Here is a 16,634-nt window from a genome sequence, read left to right on the forward strand (position 1 = left end):
CTGATCCCTGAATTCTGGCGAACATGAGGCAAGTGATGATTTCAGCTGACCAGTCTTCATGAACTATTCTAATTTTGATGAAACTGAGCTGCTATGAACTGAAACTGCATCAACTATCAAATGTAATTGTCAGAGTTCAAATGTTATATTATCTCTGTTATACGTGACCTCAGTGTGTGGGTCCAGTCATCATTTATGTTATGTTATGTGTGTTTTTATGTTAGCATCTTTAACCTGCTTTCTCACTTCTCTGATTTGTTCTCACTGCTGAACAAATCAGAGAAGGCAGAGCTTGGTGTTTAACAGCTGGTGTCAGGGTCTATTTCTCCCGATCTGCACCTGCATACCTATTTTATATTTCTGTTGCATTTAAAGCTTCATTTAGGTTGAGTTGGGATTCAGCGGCACTTCTGTTTTGGTTTTAACGTACACTGAACAAAAATATAAACGCAACACCTTTGTTACTGCTCCCATTCCCCATGGGATGGACGTAGAGACCTAAAATTCATTCCAGATACACAATATAACCATCCCTCCCAAACAGTGGTCACAAATCAGTCCAAATGTGTGGTAGTGGGCACATCTGCTATATTGAGATAATCCATCCCACCTCACAGGTGTGCCACATCAGGATGCTGATCTGACATCATGAGTAGTGCACAGGTGTACCTCAGACTGCCCACAACAAAAGGCCACCCTGGAATGTGCAGTTTTTTGCGCTATTGGGGGTCGGGGGACCCAGAACCGGTCAGTATCTGGTGTGACCACCATTTGCCTCATGCAGTGCAACACATCGTCGCATGGAGTGTATCAGATTGTCAATTGTGGCCTGTGGAATGTTGGTCCACTCCACTTCAATGGCTGTGCGAGGTTGTTGGATATTCGTGGGAACTGGTACACGCTGTCCTATACGCCGGTCAAGCACATCCCGAACATGCTCAATGGGTGACATGTCCGGTGAGTATGCTGGCCATGCAAGAACTGGGACATTCTCAGCTGCCATCTGCCCTGAACAATGTGAACCATGATTCATCCGTGAAGCGCACACCTCTCCAACGTGCCAGACGCCATCGAATGTGAGCATTTGCCCACACAAGTCTGTTACGGCGACGAGCTGGAGTCAGGTCAAGACCCCGATGAGGACGACGGGCATGCAGTTGAGCGTCCCTGAGACGGTTTCTGACAGTTTGTGCAGAAATTGTTTGGTTGTGCAAACCAATTGTTCCAGCAGCTGTCTGGGTGGCTGGTCTCAGACGATCTTGGAACCTGCTGGATGTGGAGGTCCTGGGCTGGTGTGGTTACACGAGGTCTGCGGTTGTGAGGCCGGTTGGATGTGCTGCCATATCCTCTGAAACGCCTGTGGAGACGGCTTATGGTTGAGAAATGAACATTCAATGCACGGGCGACAGATCTGGTTGACATTCCTGCTGTCAGCATGCCAATTGCACGCTCCCTCATTGCTTGTGGCATCTGTGGCATTTTGCTGTGAGACAAAACTGCACATTCCAGGGTGGCCTTTTGTTGTGGGCAGTCTGAGGTACATCTGTGCACTACTCATGATGTCAGATCAGCATCCTGATGTGGCACACCTGTGAGGTGGGATGGATTATCTCAATATAGCAGATGTGCCCACTACCACACATTTGGACTGATTTGTGACCACTGTTTGGGAGGGATGGTTATATTGTGTATCTGGAATGAATTTTAGGCCTCTACGTCCATCCCATGGGGAATGGGAGCAGTAACAAAGGTGTTGCGTTTATATTTTTGTTCAGTGTAGTTTACCAGAACTAGTTTCAGGGACAACCCTGAATCAGACAGCCTATCATGTGTTTGGTTCATGCTCTTCTTCCTCCTCTGTTTCTTTTAGCTGGGCTCTCATCTCTTTTTCGCTTGTTAAGGGCAGCAGCGTTGTGCCATCTTGTGTGTTGGATGTCTTTAAACCATAAATTTAGAAACCATAACAATCTCTATTTGACCTTTAACCTCAGATCTGACCTGAAGGAAATCTGCAATGCCAGAAAATAAAGTTACATTTCTTTAAACCATATTAAAATATCCCACACAAAGTATTTTTCATATTCTATCACACGATTGATGCTTTTCCTCTTTTTGTGCCTTTTTTTTACCTTTACTGTTACAAAAAAGTTAACAGACATCCATACAGAGAAAATGGTTCAAAGGGCACTGACACAGCAAAACAACACGGCAAGTAGAGCAGATTAACTTAGACTGAAGATCGTAGGGTTATGTACAGGAATACCTGTGTGTATGAGAAACAATATAGACTGAGAAGAGGAAAAAAAACACCATCCAGATTAATCAGATGTCACGGCCAGAGGCCAGTGTGGGAAACGGACTCTAAGGCAGGCAGCACATCGGAGACGCAGGAACCAAAAGTGACAAAGCTTTATTTAGAGTGGGTGCAATAGATGGAAACAGCGAACAAAGGTAAGAGGTGCTTAAAGTGCATACCATAACCTAGAATAGCTCAAAGTTATCAAGGAATAATAATAATCAAGGAATGTGGCGGCTCCGTCCGGGGGTGGAAACGCCGGTCCTGTGGGTCACCTGGACCATGACATCAGGTCAGTGTAACCACAGCGGTGAGTGGTATAAGAGGATGTGATGATTGTGGTGGTTGCATTTCAGTACATTTCAGCTACTACGTCGCTGTAAGAAAGACAAGACAACCCCCCCCCCCCCTAAAAAATCCTATCTGAATCACACTAACAGTAAATATAATATCACTGCATAACAAAGCAATACATGAAAAAAGGTTTTTATTTCAGGTTTGAAAGAGTATGTTAGTTTTTTAAACAACAAAAAGGACTGGTAGTCATAAGAACTAGTCAATCCTGTAACAACCCAACAAAATCGATGAGAAGGGAGGTGGTATAACACAACCTTAAAAGAAAACAAAAAGAAAAAACCTCTCCATTATATAAAATCAATGTAAATGCATATAAATAAAAGAAATTACATTTAATAAGTGATTTTGAAAACAAAACAAAGCAGAAAAAGCCAGTAGAGGTTCAGCAGGGTCAAAAATATTTTTATGTTATTAGGATTTTCCCCTTTGTTACCTCAGACCTAACAACAGAGAGCTGATACAGTGATTCAGCCACCCAGCCATGAGTAGATGTAATATGGTAGACTAATGGGCCTGTATTAATTCATCTCCATATTATTGTGTGAAGTTGCACTGGGTTGGGAGTGTGAGTGTGTGTGTCACATTTCTGGTAAGCCAATGGCTGTAATAGGGTTGGACTAATTAGAGGCAGGTGTAATTGATTGCTCTGATACACTAGCCTACTTGTAGCCCACAGTACAAATACTGCTGTGTTATTTTATCTCTCTGTGCAGGTATGTAATGGGATGAAAGCTGATATGTTTGGGATGGATGGGTTTTGTGCTATGAATTATATAGTGAAGGTGTTATTTTGTCTCTCTGTGAAACTGGCATAGCTGGCTCTGGCCTTGGGACTGTGTTTTTTTTTACTTGATCCGCAAATGGGACACTGGACTGTTTTATCTTTTATTATTGTGTCAATAAATTACCTTTCAGAATTGTACTGACCATCATCTTTTTGCCCGCGGCTGAGACGGTTGGTCAGACTTAGAATCTTTTTGTGTGTGTTAGTTACATAGATGCCAGATAAATGTGCTGTTGGGATTCTCCCTCTAATACAACCTACCGGTGTTAAGTGTTGCTCTACATTCTCTAGGATGACTTCATTACATCTTCAAGTCTTTAAAATATTATGAAACATTTTCCTCGATAAACCCTGCTCTTAACTCAAACGACGTAGACATCCATGCAGAAGAAAATGTGGCAAAGATCACTGACATAACAAAATACAGCAGATGTGAGTGAAGTTGCCCCCCCCCCCCCCCCCCACCTTCAAATCCAACAAAATTGATGTCAAACGCTTGTGCTGGTTTGTGCTGCAAAAATTTTTGTGTGTGCCGCTATCATTTTAAAAATATTAATAAAATAACATCCTGATGCGTGCTTAATCATCCAGGTAAGTAAATCCCAAAAGGTTGATTCTGTTCATCTGGACATTTTCAGTTGGAGAAACATTTCGTCACTCATCCAAGTGACTTCTTCAGTCTCAGCTGACTGTAGGTTTCTCCAACCTTATAAACAGTACATTTGCATAGTGAAGGAAACTAGCACCACTGAATGAACAATGTGCTGGGGGGTTACTTCCATGATTATTAGTATGCAAATTCTTATGACCATTGATCAATGACAACTAATCAAAGCCTATTGATCAATGGCCCTGAGTACCATTCACAGAAAGTGGGGAATGGCTACACAGCATTGTATGATGGCGAAAGATGTACCCTTGGGCCCCCCTTCTCGATTCAGAGATGGCCAGCATCCTGACAGCCCGATGGATGAAGCTGTCTCTCAGTCTGCGTGTTCTGGCCCGGAGGCTCTTCAGTATCCTTCCTGATGGCAGCAAACTGGAAGCACAGTGGTTAGCACTGTTGCCACACAGCAAGAAGGTCCTGAGTTCAATTCCACCATCAGGCCGGGGTCTTTCTGTGTGGAGTTTGCATGTTCTCCCCGTGTTTGCGTGGGTTCTCTCCGGGTACTCCGGCTTCCTCCCACTGTCCAAAGACATGCAGTTTGTGGGGATAGGTTAATTGGATAATCCACATTGCCACTAGGTGTGAATGTGCGAGTGAATGTGAGTGTGAATGGTTGTCTGTCCCTATGTGTTTTCTGAAAATAAATGATCAAGCTCTGCATGTGTGTACAGCAAAGACAATATGAGCAACAATACAAACTTTGAGAAACTTCTCACGCTCTCAATACCGTGTTTTCACTGTATTTATTTTTAAAGTTATGATTAAACAAAGAAATAAATGCACAATTTGCGACGATCAACCATTTCCGTTGAAATCGAGTCAATTTGTGACAGTTATTACTTAGAGATAAATTACACAAAAAACTCTTGTTTGCAGGCTTGTTGGAGCCCCTTCTGTCACTGGGGCTCTGGGTAATCAGCCCCAAATTAATTTAAATATTGTAAAATGTCACTAAATGAGCACGAAAGAAAAACAAAGCAAAAAATAAAACAAAAAAAATAATGATCAACTTCCGCCGCGGAAGTACTTCCTGTGGAGGTCTGCCACATTGTCTGCAGCCGCTTTAAAAACATCCGTTATCGTTAAGTTCTTTTCCGTATTTATTGTAGTTTTCACGCTTCGTAAAACGTTTTTATACAGAACATCTACGGTCGTAGCCAAAAACTGCGTATAAAGACGTATTAATATGCTCACGAGCTACTTTTAAGCATCTTGTAATCGTCGTTCCAACACAGTGTGTTTGATTTGATTCGTAGACCCCGAATATGGTGCCGCGCTCCCACAATGCATTGCGGCGTGACGTCAACTCCAAAGCCCTATAAACAGTCCATGAATAGAAACAGTTTGGCAGTGGGCTGGAACATGAACCGAGCGAGGCAGCTCCGGGAATAGACGAGCTTTGCCGCAGTCGAAGAGTCCATCACACCCCCTCCTCCTCCGGAGCTGTCGAAGACTCTCAGTTCCTTGACTGAATCCGGGAGTGTTGGAGTAGACATGGCGCCAGGCCTGTCCACTATTGTTGCGTTGGCTTTGTATGTGGTCCTGTTCCCTTGTGTTTCCGGTAAGTTTGACTGTTTTAATCTGTAAACGGTCGCTGTTCGCATTAGCTATCGAACTGCGTGTTGTCTCAGGCCGCCACGCAGTCTGTGATGTTATCGTCACATCGATATTAGACCGCTGTTTGGGCGATGTCACAGACGGTCGTCGTTAAAGTTACAGCTCGTGTTTTAAACCTTTTAAAAAGACCGAAAGATTAGTTTGTTACAGCCTCATTTTATTTGTTGAAAGCCATGTGCACGGTAATGGGGGTTTACGTACGGCTGTTTTCTAACGTTTCAGCTCATAGTTACCATCAAGCATAATCTGGTCGCAAAAGCTGCCAGTTAATTAGGTACAGAGCAGGGTACAGCTCGGTTGTAGTATAAGAAACATGTGAAAGATAATTTGGCAGCAGTGGAAACTACATCATCCAAAGTACCCACAAAGTGGAAACAGCGGGGTTTTAAACTGAGGATAAATAAGGGTGTGAAAACGTCTCTGTACAGTGTCGTAGACTTCAACAACACCCAGAGCTACAGCCTCTGAAATGAAACTGAAGGTGAATCAACAGTTTCCCAAAAGTCACCAAGTTGCAGTGCTGAAAAGTGAAATTTCATAACTAATAATTAAACTAATTGATTTATTTGAAATGATTTATTGACGATTGAGCTAATTTTTGCTGCCCCTCTTTCTGCTCTGTTACAGCAGGGGACGACTGCCTGGCCTACACGGGCCAAAGTGTCCAGAAATGCTATCCAGAATATTGCTGTGGGAAATGCTATTACAGATATTGTTGTTCAAGTTATTACAGTCGTTTTAAAGAAGATGACCAAAAAAAGTGGTATGTTTTTCTCCTTCAATCTATTTTCGATGTTGGTTTCATTTTTCCCCCTTTTCTCTGTGTAATTACAGCCAAGTGTGTGTTTTAGGCCGTTAAGAAACAGGAAGTAAGGTTTTCCTGTGCACGACCACCAGCATAGAGCTGAAGTGTGAGTCAGCTACAGCTTGCACCGAGGCCTTCATTCACATTATCCCTAAGATTAATAGACCATACTCCTCCACATGCCTGCTGTAGCACTGACAGGTTATCTGTTCTTTTTGAAACCACTGAACTACAGTGAATTCAGCTTCTCATAAAAATATCTCCCAAAGCCCAGAAAAAGGACCTTTTGTATGTTTTCTGCTGGTTTATGAAAGGTGACACACCTGCAAACACAAACTCTGAGGAAAGGGAGGCAGCACCGTGGTTCTACTTGAACTATAGTATCAGGAGTTGTTTTTGTTGTGTAGTGCTTTGAAGGTCTGGAAATTGTAGCGTACTAGTAAATACATGATGGCCTTGTTAATTATTTCATCATACTTTGGGTTTGTGATTAATTCCAGTTTTAAAAAGGTCCTAAAATGGTTAAATTTGACTTGGTGACTTGTAAATGTTTCCTTTTTCTGTTTTGTAGTAAGTTAATGTCATGTAAAGACAATTTTTCATACTAATTTCTTTTTTTCCTTTTCAGCTATAATAATGTTGATAGCTTCAACAGTGCCAGTTATGAGTATCATATCGATAATACGTTACCCATGGTGGCTGGTATTGTGGGCTCCATCATTTTTGTACTCATCTTCATCTGCTGCTGCGTCTGCCCCTGCTGTTGCCTGTACAACATGTGCCGCAAACCACGCCGTAAGTTTTACTAATTCTGTCTTTGATTGTTTAAGCCAAGAATGGACAATATATTTTCCCAAGGGCCGCAATAAGGGTCTAATTGTAGCATCTGCTCTTACCAGTAGCAGTTTATGAAGAGTTAATGTGCTGAATTGAGTTCAGCTCATTCAGCTGGTGCATTGTAATGTGAAGACCCTGCAGAAAGGTCAGTGCAGTTGAAAACAGCTGGCAGACACGTGGACGCTCACTGTGTGATGATTACATCAGTCAGACCAGGAAGACTCGGAGATGCAAAAAGTATAACGAGGGCCTTAGATAAATAAATGTAACGGCATTAGTCGCGTTGCACGACTGGTGCTTTTAAATCTTTCTATCACCTTTATATCGAGGACCCATTAGCGCGAGTCATACTGTCGTGTATGCACATTTTCTCTGCAGACTCGGGGAACAAGCTTACACAAGTCACATACCTAAGCTCGTCTACAGCACATCCCAAACCTCATGTGGTCTCTGATTCAAGAAGCTTTTTCATGGCACTGGGAGAATCTTCTACAGTTCAGGGGATTTCTGACACATTGAAGTAATTGTTACTTATTGGCAATTATTGCACGTAAAGTAACCACAACCTTTAGCGGTGACACTTCCTATTTTTAGTATGTAGACAGCGTGTAGGCCCGTGCTGATGCATCTGCAACATGTTGCTGCACTTTTGCAGGTTGTCTGCTCTCGGCCAACAAGCAACACTTTTTAAAAAAACAGTCTGCTGTTGAGCTTCTCACCTACATAGACACGAATGTCTGCTTTTTTTGCCATGTCTTAAAGAAGCCAGACTCTTGGTTTCTAGTGAGTTGGAGGATTTGTCCGTGTAGTTTTTGAAGCAGATCATGAGGGGACTCATTTGAAGACTGTTGGCCCACCCACCACATGACTTTCATTATTGCAAAATGTAGCCTGACGACTAACATCACAGCTGAGGCACAGTGCACCACCTGACCTAATGTTTCAGAATCACTACAGTATACAGAGGCTTTGTGAACCCTTCAGAGCTGTGAAGTTCCTCATTCTCACTTTGTGTTTCTCTGGTTTGTTGTACAAGTTTTGGCTTTTCAGTGATTCTCTTGGTGAGAGTTTACCCCTCAGAACGATGACTCAGCATGTCATTAAAGATAATTGCTGTTTAGAGTTGGTGCCAAACTACGATGCTGCTTTATTTGTTTCTCTTCAGGGGTCATGTCTTTACTTGACTTTTGAATCTGCTTACTTTGAGTACTTTGAGTTTCCCACAAATGGAAACACCAGCTTTAAGTTGCTTAGAGTTAGAGCAGGGCGATATGACCAAAAATATTTATCACGATATACATTTGAAAATTTGTATATCGATATAACTGACACTAGACAAAATACTTTACAACTCCACAACTTTATTAGTGCAAAAAACCCATCAATGTATTTTTACTTGAACAAGCAGCTGTTTTCTAAGTGCATTAAAGCGATATAAAAAATTTTACCGTGCAAATGCAAATTTCTCGCTGACAGTTTAACCAAAAGGCATTTCCAGTGGAAACTGGCCGACATATCCTCAGCATAACCATGTATAATATCCACAAAACTTAAAAACAGGTTATACACACACAATACGGTAACATTATGTTGAAGCTCAGTACGTATCACTCCGCGAGGCTCCTGCCTACGATAGCCGTAATGCTCAGACAATCCATCAAGCGGTGCAGCTTCGTAGCTCAGCAAAGTCGTACTGAAACATTTGACAGATTTTCGAGCGCCGTGCACATAAAATCGTTTCGAGGTCAGTAAACACAACCAGAGTTCATACATAAGGCACACGGGATTATAAGGGGCTCTGTCGACTTTCAGAAAAATCAAAGGATTGATTTTAAGTGCGCCGTATTTTCCAAACAACACGGTAATAACGACGGCCCGCTAGCATGCGCTACCAAAAATAGTGCTTTGTTGTGTATCTGACGGACAAAAGCTAAACCAGTTCCACACCAGTGAAGTTGCAGCATTTCTACAAACCAGTTCTGGTTCATCAGTTTCATTCAACGATCCGCTTTCGCTCTCCTCATTCTCCGTCACCGCCATGCTTTTTCCGCCATGTGCGTATGAAAACAAAGGCTCTGCGCATGCGTGTTTTATCCATATTCTATTGCGATATTTCATTTTCTTATCATTGCCCAACATTTTACCGGTATTACCGTGAACAGTATGATATGGCCCAGCCCTACTTGGAGTCACCTGCACAGGTGTTTATGTCTGTTTAACCACAACTCCAGCGTTCCTAAGTCCTAAGTGTCTTTATATATTTTTTCCACTCTCAAATCTCACCCAACTACAGCCAGAAATGAACTGATGCTATTAAACCAACTTTGGCATCATCACAACACTTTGCAGAGGACTGGTATATCTGGATGTGTTCTCTGTTTGTGTTAGCGATCCCTCAATGGATCGTACTTTGACCCCTCTCCACGGGGTGACCTACTGCCTTATTTTGCTGTTGGCACCACTCTAAACGAGGCTCCTGGATACACCAGATTGTTAGTCAGTATGATCAACACGTTTTTGGGGGAAATACTCACATAGCAAACCAAGAAAAACTTATACTATTAAAGACAGCAAATAGCATTTCCCAGTGTCGTATTAACATAGCGAGACTGTTTGAAGTTGCTTAGGAATTCAGTGCAATGCAGATTTATTGTGATAACCACATAGGTTAAGTGTAGCTTATGTAACATTTATTCTTTTCTCTCACCTCAGAAGTTTGTTTGACTGTTTCTTTATTTTTAGATCACAAATCATTTTTGTGATGTCGTGAAGCTCTCTCTATCATATAAATAGTTGACCCAGGCTAACTACTACTTTCCTCTTCACCTTCTTTGATTTCTCTCATAAAGCATCGTTTTTTTTTTTTTTTTTGTTTGTTTGTTTTTTTTCCTTTTGGATGGATGTTTTTCCAAAGGCGTCTATTTATCTGTCGATAACACATTCACATTGAATGTAAATTCCAGTTTATCCCTTTTCCTCCTGTTCCACTTTTTCCTCACAACAGACAAAGACCGCTGAAAGTAGTTCCTGAAAGCGTCACTGTTTAGTCCAGAAAATGCAGATGAATATTTGACACATTTTTAAACTAAACGGGTTTCTTTTGGGACCTTTTTTTTTTTTTTTTAACCCTTGGTATTTGAGTGGGAAGTGTGATGTCACACACTGTGTAGGGAAGATGGAACATTGTGGGCTTTTCATTGGCTTTCTTGAGAGTAATGAAAATATCCCACATCATCAGTCTTGTCCATTAAATATCTGGTGAACTGGCCTTTTTTCTACCTGTAACTCTACTTAATGTGCCTTATTTACTTTCCTCAAAAATACATCAAAATCACAGGCTTAAATATACAGAGGAGGAGGTTGTTGCATTTCTCAGTTAGTGAAGGAGAAACGAGGAGAGAAAGAGGAATCTCCCATATAGGTGAAGAGGGCACCGGCCTTCAATAGGAAAGAGAAAACTTTGACAGATTATTTTGCCAAGAATGCAGCGCTCAACTCTTTATCTGCGGTAGATTATAAACATTGTATTCCACTTTATCCTCCTTAATTCCACAATTCCCTGAAACAGTTCTTTCTACTATCCTGTGTTTTTGAAACCGCTAATGTCCATGGCCACATCTTGATCCGCTTCCCTAAAAAGAATTAAAAAAAAAATTCTGCTCAATAGAGGAAAGCATCTGACTCCACACGTCCATATTTATGTTTACAGAGACGTGCATTCACCATAATGAACGCTCTTCCCAGTTCTTGCACCTCCTGTCAGCTTTGTCAGTCGGCTGGTTAATGTTTTGCTGTTAGGCGACAGTCTTCTGGCGGAGAGGCTAAAATGCAAGTGAGGAACGCAGTCTGGCTTCCTTGGCTGCCTCAGTTCCAGTGGTATGATGGGATCAAATCCAGGAAGTCAGAGCTCCACGCTGTGTGACTCATTGTTTCTATGACAACCACAGACTGGAAAGAGAAAAAAAAAAAAAAAAAAAGAAGAAAAGAAAGCCATCCTACGTCATTTACAGGAAGTGGTCGTGAAGATGTTGAAGAACATCTTCGTTACACCCCCAGGTGGTTTTTTTCCCCCTCTTTCTTTCATTTTTACTGAGCTTACACAGCGATGGGTTTACACTCTGAGTGTGACTATGGCAGGGCTGTTTCTTCATTAGGCGAAGCTAGAGAGGATGATCGAGGATGTTTACTTAAGACTGCACCCTTTTCTTGTCTTTCTCTGATTAATATTCAGTTTTCAGTCATTCTTTATAAGAATATTATCCATACATTATGATACACATCGAAGACGTTTTGGATCTTGGCTGTTAATTATTTGGCTAATTACCAGCCAGGATATCCTGTCTTCTGTGTTTAAGCTGTAGTGTTAGAAGATCCATTTGCAGGAATCGAAACTGTAAACTATTTTTGCTTTCTTTTTTTTTTTTTTTTTTTTTTTTTTTTTTTTTTTCTTGACAGCTGGGTTTTTGCAGTTGGTTAATTGCAGAAGTTGCGTAGCTCTTGCCTCATATTTGTCCAAGGCAAGTTACTTGTGTGTTTAACTTGGTGGCATGTTCCAAACAAGTTCAGGACATTTGGATCATTTTATTTGTGCTGTTGGTTGGTCTGTAATCCTCTGTTATCTCATATCCTCCTGAATACAAACAGAATAGGAAGTACAAATACCTTTGACTCTACTGGAATCTCTTTTGAGATCGTTTTTCCTGATGTGTTTAAATCTTTCTGCACTGGCAATCACGACAAAGCCAATGTGGATTTAGTACATATGCCTATGGAGTGTGTTATGTGTGTAATAAACATTTATAAGGGTTTATGAGGATGTCCCTTTTTTTTTTTTTTTTTTTTTTTTTTAAGTGAAACTAGTTTGAATCCTTTTATCTCCATACCTGAATAATTCCTCCTGTAGTTGTACTCCTACACTGCATGTAAAACAGCCAAAGTTTTCTATATTTCTAATCTATTTGTTTGTTTAATTGCAGCTGTGGTAGCGACCACTACCCACACCACAGTGGTCACCACCACCACTCCTCAGCGTTACCCGCAGCAACCAACTGCAGTACCTGGACAATCGCAGTCCTACCAGGGAATGCCCTACCAGCCAGTACCAGTGCAGCCCGGCTATCCAGCTCAGTCTGGTTATCCAGCTCAGTCTGGTTATCCAGCTCAGTCTGGTTATCCAGCTCAGCCGGGCTATGCAGCTCAGTCCATGCCCACATCACCCTACCATGGACAACCATTCACACCAGGACCACCACCATCTTATCAGGATGCAAGTAAGTGTGAATTTTCCTCATCCCTGTAATTAACAAACATTGTGTTGGTCTAGCTTTAAATAGGCTTTGAACACCAAAACAGTGTGTTTGAGGAAATGCTGATTGAAGCTTCTAACTGGGAAAAGGAGCTGCTCTGTCCAAAAATATCTCAAACAAACAAGCATGCCAGTATTTGTTGTGATTTTCACAACACTCTAAAAAAAAAAAAGTATAAAGAATTCTTAATCACAAAAATGCAGAAAATGCTAAAATTTTAATTATATCATCATAAATGTTCAAACTTTTTATGCAAATCAAGGATGTTTGAGCAGAAAGCCCTGTTGATTTGAGACTGAATGACTGTAATTTAATTGTAGCCACTTATAAAATGCAGGTTAGATGTTTAGTTTTTATTGTAGAAGAATATTCTGAAGGTGTAGCTTTTTCAAACTGATCTGTGCGAAACAAAGGTTTTCGGATAGAATTAAAGAGTTTTTTAAAGAAATGCTCGACATTATTAACTATTGTGTTTCATTAAATGTTTTCAGATTTAGCAATAATATTTTGCAATTATGCAAAACAGCTGTACTCAATGTAGAGGTGGAAACTGCGGTTGCATAGACGTGGGTCTTTTGAGGTTTTTCTAAAAAGGGAAATGAAACATTCAAGCTGCAGAGCTGCAGAGCTGAAGTTGAGGTTGTGTTCATTGTCACGCCAACTTCATTTTTTTGTTTCCAGCTGGCCCTGCCCATCCTCCACAACAGATGCCTTACAGCCAGGCTGCGTTCACACCCGGCCAGCCGGCGTACCCGCTGAAGCCTCCGACCCAGCCGCAGCCCAACGTTCCACCTGCAGGCGCAGACTTCCTAGTCCAGCCTCCATACAACCCAGCTTTTGTTGCACCACCACCCTAGCCTGGATAGTGGACGTCCGTGCTGCAGCACTCTGCTGAAATGGAAGTTTGTTCTTTGAATCAAGAAGAGAAACCTCAGAGTAACTTGGTTCATTGTTGCCTGTATTTGGGAATTTTAGGGCGGTGCTGATTCAGCAGTTCTGTTGAACAGTTACCAAGTGAAAATTATGTTTTTTACTTGCATTGCATGGGCATGCAATATGCATATTCTTTTTTTTCTTTTTTGGGGTCCATCTTTAGTTATTTTGAGAAATGAAACATGAGACCACTGTTTCTCACTGCTTTAAGTACTTTTTTCAGCCTCATTCCTCAGCGTATCCCTCTTGCCTTTACTATCCACCAGCCAAACTACCTGGCCTCTACAGTGACTGCAGTCAGATTCAGTGGTTGATCTTAAGGTGTCTCAGTGTCTGTAGCCATTTTCCCACTGCCATCTGGCAGCTGTTTGCAGGTCGATGAAGTGCTTTGATCCTTTATTCCCTGTATTTTCCTTGTATCACCTTGTAAATAATGTTACATGGGAACAAATTGTAAGTGTGCAGCATTTATCACTGGAGGGTTTATACCTTAAAATTATTTGTGTTATGTGAGTTGACCAGAAGTGTTTCCTGAGCACACAAATTCCACGTAGTTAACAAGTGTTCAGCACACACTCCAGTTCCAATTCACCGAAACACGCCTCGCACACAGGGATGATTTGCTTTACATTTTGATGTTTACGTACACAGAAGAATTGGCATTAAGATGTTGTTTTCCCGTCATTACTCAGGTTTTATTTGCCCGTCCTACAACCACATTTCCAACCGGGCTGGGATGCTGTGTAAGCTGCAGAAAAATGCTGAATGCTAGCTGTAACGTGTGCGCTAATGTACCAAACATTCAGATGGGCTCGCTCCCTTAAATTGTGATTGGTCAGACAGCAGGAGCGTTTTCCACAGCCCATCTTAAACACGGGCCCAGAAAATCCTGGAATAAGATGAACTCTATATTAATATAGAGTCCAGCAGTGTTGTTGAGCCCATGCAGCATTTTCCAGTATAAAACTGATATTTAATTTGTCCTTTTATGTAAAGAGTTTCCCAGTTTATCAGAATGTTTTTGTGATATTAGGTAAAATACACTGTCTCCAGATGGCTATCGTGATTTGTTGCTCTTAAGAAATTGTTGCTTATTACATTGACAAATATTTTAAACTGTTTGCTTGCACGGTCTTTTAAAGAGTGCCGGACCGCTCTCCATTTCCAGCTCTAAGTCTAAGTCGTCTAAATCTTGCCAATGCTCTTTTTGAATCCAATCCTTTGTTATTGCCAGTTAGTTGAATTTATTTATGAAGTTGTATGTAGCATCCCAACTTTGTTGTAAACGGGGTTGCACATCTAACTGAGCTGAAATGCGCTGGCAGCTTCTGGTTACTTTACCAAAGGAGATTCTTTTCTTTTCAGTTAACCAAACAATAACATGATGAGCGCATGTTAAACACAAACAATTGTGCCTTCCAGCCACATTACCTGCAGAAACATACATGCAATTCCAAATCATTTAAAATATCTTTTTCTACTTATTATGGAGTCTGTTTGCTTTATGTCACCATAAAGGCTTGAATGATGCACAATATTCAGCAGTGTCCTGTTTCCTGAGTCGTGCCATCAAACCTTCTCTCTAATGTTCTCACAACATTAAGTTTCTTTGGTATTGTTTAACTTGTTCTGTGTGTGTGTGTGTGTGTGTGTGTGTGTGTGTGTGTGTGTGTGTGTGTGTGTTCAAGTGTTGATTGTGGAAAAGAGCCACCACTTCTGCTTTCTGCTGGCTGAAATTACTTGAAGTGACTTTTTTTTTTTCTTCTTCTTCTCGTGACTCAGCTGATTCTGGAAAAGTACAGTTACAATTCATGTGACGTCCAGACCTTGACCTTCTCTGACAATGTATCATCCTCCTTTATTTAGACTTTGGCTTAAGTCGAACTCTGCGGCAAACTTTACATTTCAGTGTGCGTCAGTCACACCTCTGCAGCGGCCTTTGGGATCTACTCATGTTTGAGTCCCTGAATGTTAGCTAACGAAAGGGATGCAGTGTCACGTGTTTCTAGTTTTGTTTGTTACATCAGCTGACGAATAGAAAAACACTTGTTGGCTTTCCTTTTTCCTGCTTATATTCGTGTTCTTCCTGTGGTTTCTGTTCTCTGGCCAGTGTTGACTATTTTATTGATGCGTGTGTGGATTACAGTAGATTATGTTGTTTTCAGCGATTTATTCTTGCTCCAGTTCCCCCCTTTCCTTTAAAATCTAATAATTCCACTTTAAGAGTATATGTTGGACTTTCTTTGTGTGTTAATGTCATATTTTGTGAAAAAGACCTTATTACAAAGTTCAATAAAGTTTATTTTTTCTTTTCTTCAGTTGCTGGTTGTTTAATTTTCAGTTTGGTGAATTTGTGTTAATATATTATCGACAGCTATGAAATGGGCGACAGACTCAAACGAAAGAAAATGAACTGACATGTTGGTGAATACGTTTTAAAAATTATAAATAAAATACAAGTTTGGGGAGTGAAAATAATGACTGCACTAATATTTATGTTTAATGTATAACTTCAAAAGACTTCATATAATGGCATCTAGTCTAATTAATACAGGGTTATTGTTTAGTCTATATTATTTTATCTATTTTAGTATTTCCAGGGGGTTATTTAACACGTAAATAGGAAGGTTTCCACGTAGTTTGTTACAAATAGAGCTCAACATCAACCAGCTTGTTTCAGGGCTCCAGTTCTGACGTGTTTCCCACTGATTTTGGTCCATATTGATATGACATCATCACACAGTTGCCACAATGATGCAACTTTGCTGCCTCATTGGAAACAGATCTGGTGACTTTAAGGCCGTTTGAGTACAACGACCTCACTGTCATGTTCAAGAAGCCAGTCTGAGATGACCTTTGTGGCTGAGCACGTTATCCTGCTGGAAGCAGCAAAAAGATGGGTACACCGTGGTGGTGATTAGATGGGCTGTTGATCACTTACTTGTAAAAAAAAAAAAAAAAAAAGATGAGGAAAGGAGTTGAGTGTCCTCTGCTCTGCATCTGAGCTTATCATGGAAAACAGGCCAAGCAAC

At 41.0% G+C, this 16,634-nt stretch overlaps 1 protein-coding gene across 1 annotated transcript; it reads left to right on the forward strand.

The window, feature by feature from the left end:
- The first annotated feature begins 5,192 nt into the window (after positions 1 to 5,192).
- On the forward strand, positions 5,193 to 15,139 carry LOC113021897 (uncharacterized). The gene is made up of 5 exons (XM_026166723.2): positions 5,193 to 5,665; positions 6,349 to 6,484; positions 7,155 to 7,321; positions 12,340 to 12,633; positions 13,351 to 15,139. Exons 1-5 carry the CDS (start codon positions 5,599 to 5,601, stop codon positions 13,524 to 13,526), a joined length of 840 nt encoding a protein of 279 aa, XP_026022508.2. The 5' UTR covers positions 5,193 to 5,598; the 3' UTR covers positions 13,527 to 15,139.
- The last annotated feature ends 1,495 nt before the right edge of the window (positions 15,140 to 16,634 follow it).

Source organism: Astatotilapia calliptera, chromosome 5 (assembly GCF_964374335.1).
Source record: "Astatotilapia calliptera chromosome 5, fAstCal68.1, whole genome shotgun sequence".
Taxonomy (NCBI): Eukaryota; Metazoa; Chordata; class Actinopteri; order Cichliformes; family Cichlidae; genus Astatotilapia; species Astatotilapia calliptera.